This window comes from Malus domestica, chromosome 09, assembly GCF_042453785.1.
Source record: "Malus domestica chromosome 09, GDT2T_hap1".
Taxonomy (NCBI): Eukaryota; Viridiplantae; Streptophyta; class Magnoliopsida; order Rosales; family Rosaceae; genus Malus; species Malus domestica.
In genome coordinates, this window is record NC_091669.1 from 24,534,032 (window position 1) to 24,539,258 (window position 5,227).

Below are 5,227 nucleotides of genomic sequence, written 5' to 3' on the forward strand. Positions count from 1 at the left end.
ATTCGAGGGGCCTATCACACGTGCAAGGACCCGAGTATTGGCAATCCATTCTCCCGAGAGTTCATCTTCCCTTGGAGATACTCTTGGAGGAAACAAATCTTTTTTCCAAGAAGAGATTCCTAGAGTAATGACTCAATTCCAAAGGTTGACGATAAATGAAGATGTCGAATTTGAGAACATGCAAGTTCTGATGACTGGCGCATCAAATACAGAAGAACAACTGCTAGACATGCAACGAAAATTAGCAAAAAAAGAAGCAGAAATGGCAATTTGGTAGCTGATAAGGAAGCTGAAATTGCGGCTTTAGCAGCTCAGTTAGCCGTTCAAGCTAGCATAAATAATGATGGAGATAGAGCAAGAAAAGAAACAGAAGGAGAAAGTTCCGGTGGCCAACTCACACATCAAGATATCAATGCAATTTTTGATTAAAAGATTCGTGAATTTCAAATGTCTTTAACGACACCAATTCTCGGATACCGGAAGCCTTATCCAGCTCACTATGACACAGTGCCATTTCCCCAAGGGTATCAAAAACCGAGCTTTGATCAATTTGATGGTTTAAGTGGTTCTCCTCAAGAACACTTAGCTCATTTTTACTCAGCTTGTGGGGAAACATCGCAGTCAGATCCCTTATTGGTTCGACAGTTTGTTCAATCACTCAAAGGGTCTGCCTTCACATGGTATACTCAGTTAGAGCCAGGATCTATTCTAACATGGGATGATATGCAAAGAGCTTTTCTAGCTCAATTCGTCAGTTCAAAGAAAAAAGTCACATTAATGGATTTGGCTCAAACAACACAAAGGCTTGGAGAAAGCGCGACTGAATTCATCACAAGATGGATGAGTCTTAACCTACAATGCATGGAAAAGATTTCTAAATTTTCGGCAGTACAAATATGTTACAATAACCTTATCCCTGAGATTGTAACATTTGTAGGAATTGTAGAGCCTCAAACTTTCAATGAGTTGGTATCCAAAGCAAGTAATGTGGAGAAGCAAATGTCTCGGAAAAATGTGATGGGAAAAATGATCCAAGACTTAGAAAAGAAGTCTGACACAAAGAAGGGAGATAACAAAAGAACGCCAAAGAAGGGAGATTCTATGGCGACATTTGTCAAAGTAGACAAGAAAAGTGACAATGTAAAAAGAAAAGAAGAAACCAAGGGAACAAGGAGGCTTTAACTTAAGGAAAGAAAAGAAGTTAAATATAGTTTCGATGATGAAGATGTTGGAACTATCTTCTATGAACTCCTTGCAGCAAAGATGATCACGCTTCCTGAACCAAAGAGTCCCGCTGAAGTAAATAAGACCGATGATCCAAAGTATTGCCGGTATCATCGACTCATCAGCCATACAATAGAGGATTGTTATATCCTTAAGGATATAATTCAAGAAAAAATCAACAAGCATGAGATCAAGGTGGATTCATCCTCGAAACATCAGACGGCAACGTCCAATATGATCGAAGGAAAATCAACACCCTCCGCTCCATTACCAGAACGGGCAATCCCTGTACGATTCCATGTTGATAATGAAACCACATTTATCCATGCTTATCCTGGCATGCCTCGTTCCAGAAATAAAAAAATTCCAACTCTGTACGAGCTCATGACGGCACCAAGTTTTGATGTTTGAGAGGATTTGTCATCACTTGAATCCGAAGACGAATGGCAAATCGTTAATGAAAAGAAGGTGGAAAAGATTGGTAAACGTTTTTCTTCCACAAAGCGATCAAAACAAAAATTATGGTGTGGACCACCTTCAAAGGATGGAAAGAAAAAGAAGAAGAATACTCAGAGAAGGCCTAAAGTCTTTCAAGATGATGAGTACAAACAGCCTTTCAGAGCACCAATAACTCTTGGAGACTACCTCCCTTCAAAAAATTTTAAGAGTAAGGGAAGCGAGAAAAAAATTGGAAATTGTCATGCAAAAGATGTACTATAGTCCCAAAATGGCAAATATGACATCGTTGACCATCTTAAACTCATTCCATCTCTTCTCAATGTGTATGATGCTCTAAAAATTTCAAAAGAGCTTAGAGAAGCACTCATTACGGCTTTGACAAATCCTAAAGTATTTGAAACAAACTTCAAATTTGCAGAAGTGGATACAACGTCGCCAAAGTATTGCGCTTGCTGCCTCGTAAGCATCACATTTGATGAAAATGACCTTATACATGGAAATGAGTATCATAATCGGCCCTTGTACGTCAGTGGACTGGTGGGAGATACATCAATAAATCGGATCTTGCTTGATTGTGGATCAGCAGTAAACTTGCTTCCTCTTCGAACACTTCAAGCCTTGGGGATGAATGTTCGTCAATTAACACCATCAATGCTAACGATTCAAGGCTTCAACCAAGTGGGACAAAAAGCAATGGGAACAATAGCCTTGCAAATGAAGATAGGAGAGTTGTACTCCGATGCCCTTTTCCATGTAATCGATGCTAACACATCTTACAATGTTTTATTGGGGGCGTCCGTGGCTTTATACATATGGTGTTGTTCCTTCTACACTCCATCAGTGCTTTAAGTTTTTGATAAATGGCGAAGTCAAGACAGTTCTAGCGGACACTGACCCATTTAGGGGGGAAGAAGTGAATTATGCAGATGCAAAATTCTACAAACAGTCAAAGGTCACTTTTTCACAACCAACAAAAGATGAAGTAGTGCAGAAGGAATCACAATCACCAGCTGTGGAAAAGGCAAAGCCATCAAGGTTGGTCAAAATTACGAGTTCTAAAAGTCCAAAGTCCCGAAAAGTGGTTCTTAACCATTCATTAAAAGATCAAAGAGAACCTGAAAAGAAGGCAATGGAGCAAATCCAAAATGCATTTGAAGCCCTTATGACCGGCTACACGAAACCTCTACGTAGAATTAACCAATCAATTCCTGGAGGTAGTTTGATAGTCTCAACAAATCTGCAAAGGAATAATGGTCGACATGGTCGCATTGTTTCATTCAAAAGAAATGAGTCCTCATCAAAAGTTCCATTAAAGATAAAAGCAAAGAGGCATAAAGCCAAAAAGAGTGCTATCAATGTCACGGTGCACCAAGGAAATGGAATGCTCAAAGCATTTGTCTCGGAAACCAAGAATCATGAGTTTGAAGGCTTTACTAATCTCGAGAAAGCAATGTTGACTGAAGAAGAATCCAACAGCAAGCCACCTCGAGTCTCGGTCTTCCAACGACGGTAAAATCACCAACACTCAGCCTAAGAAATCTAATAAAAGCAAAAAGTGAAGAGTCAAAAGCCAAAAGACGAAGATAAACCAAGACAAAAATAATAATGCACAAGAAGAGGAACAAGATGTTGTTCAAGTTAGCATGATCGGTAGCAAAGAAAGAAGCAAGGAGTCTGATAACGAGCCAATTGAGCCTATTAGACAGTTCCCGACCTGCTTTCCTATTAAAAAGAAAAATGGGCAAAGTCGTATTTGCGCAAGCTTCAGAACCCACAACAATGCATCACCACTTCTAAGTGAAGCCTATGAAATGGATGAAGAATCAAGCACAGAAGAAGAGGTTCATAATGTTGCTCAAGTAAACTGTGTCACCATTGAAGATGAAAAAGATGAGAATAGTGATAACTCAATCGAGTTTATTGACAATGCTCAACCAGTACCACCTCAAATAGAGGATGGGGGGCAAGCCACGGTGGATGAACTTCGAGAAATCAATCTTGGAACAGATGACGAGCCAAAGCCTATATTTGTAGGTGCCCTACTAACACCGAAAGAATTAGAAGATTACAAATGTCTTCTCCAAGATTACCACAATGTGTTTGCATGGGGCTATCAAGATATGCTTGGTCTAGACACTAAGGTGGCAGTTCATAGATTGGCTGTATCAAAAGAAAGACGTTATGTTAAATAGGCACCACGACATTTTCAACCTGAGCTTGAAGTATAAATTAAGGCTGAAATTGACAAATTGATAGACGTTGGGTTTATCATGGAAGTGCAGTACCCTACATGGCTCGCCAATATCATACCGGTAAAGAAAAAGAATGGACAAATTCGTGTCTGCATAGATTTCAGAGATCTTAATGATGCATGTCCAAAAGACAAGTTCCCGCTTCCAATAACTGAATTATTGGTAGAAGCCACAACCGGTTTTGAGGCTCTATCTTTTATGGATGGATTCTCAGGGTATAATCAAATTGAAATAGCACTTGAAAACGAAGAACTTACAACATTCCGCACTCCAAAAGGAATCTACTACTACACTGTAATGCCATTTGGACTAAAAAATGTAAGAGCCACATACCGAAGAACCATGACAATCATTTTCAGTGATATGTTACATAACACCATCGAATGTTATGTAGACGATCTTGTCATCAAAACAAGAAAAAGGGAACGTCATTTGAACAACTTAAAGAAAGTCTTTGACAGACTCTGAAAACATCAATTAAAGATGAATCATTTGAAATGCGCATTAGGAGTGACATCTGGAAAATTTCTTGGCTTTGTGGTAAGGTACCGAGGAATCAAAGTCGACCCTTCAAAAATCAAGACAATCATGGAAATGCCTCATCCTCGAAACCTGCAAGAGCTACGAGGACTACAAGAAAGATTGGCATACATCAGGAGATTCATCTCAAACTTATCTGGGAGATGTCAACGATTCACAAGGCTGATGAAAAAGGATGTGCCTTTCATATGGGATAACACATGTCAAAACGCTCTCAGTAGCATTAAAGAATATCTTTTGAAACCCCATGTGTTGATGGCTCCAATTAAAGGGAAACCTTTAATTTTGTATATCGCAGCACTTGAATGCTCACTGGGGGCAATGCTTGCACAAAACAATGAAGAAGGAAAAGAAAATGCGCTCTACTATTTAAGTCGAATGCTCGTAGAGGCAGAGCAAAATTACACCCCTATTGAGAAGGTTTGCTTGGCCTTAGTTTTCGCTGTGCAAAAATTACGACATTACTTACTGTCACACAGTATTACTTTGATATCTAAAGCGGACCCACTCAAATACTTGATGTCAAAACCAGTGCCATCCGGTTGTCTTGCAAAATGGTCTTTGTTACTATCGGAATTTGAAATTAAGTATGTCTCTCAGAAAGCTATAAAGGGACAAGCACTAGCTGATTTCTTAGCAGCTCACCCTGTTCTCAACAACATGGAGTTATCGAGCGACTTGCCAGATGAGGAAGTATTCTCGACATACATTTCTCAATAGAAACTTTATTTCGACAGAGCAGCAAGGAAAAA

The 5,227-nt window shown here is 39.4% G+C and overlaps 1 protein-coding gene across 1 annotated transcript; it reads left to right on the plus strand.

Annotated features, from left to right (window-relative positions):
- Positions 1 to 447: 447 nt before the first annotated feature.
- LOC108170915 (uncharacterized) lies at positions 448 to 1,635 on the plus strand. Its single transcript, XM_017326429.2, has 2 exons — positions 448 to 1,132; positions 1,259 to 1,635. The coding sequence occupies exons 1-2, from the start codon at positions 448 to 450 to the stop codon at positions 1,633 to 1,635; spliced, it is 1,062 nt and encodes a 353-aa protein (XP_017181918.1).
- Positions 1,636 to 5,227: the final 3,592 nt, after the last annotated feature.

Coding starts and splice junctions, on each gene's coding strand:
- LOC108170915 (XM_017326429.2), top strand. CDS start 448: ATGTCTTTAACGACACCAATTCTCGGATACCGGAAGCCTTATCCAGCT. Junction 1,133..1,258: donor TGTCAAAGTAGACAAGAAAA/GTGACAATGTAA, acceptor AACTCCTTGCAG/CAAAGATGATCACGCTTCCT.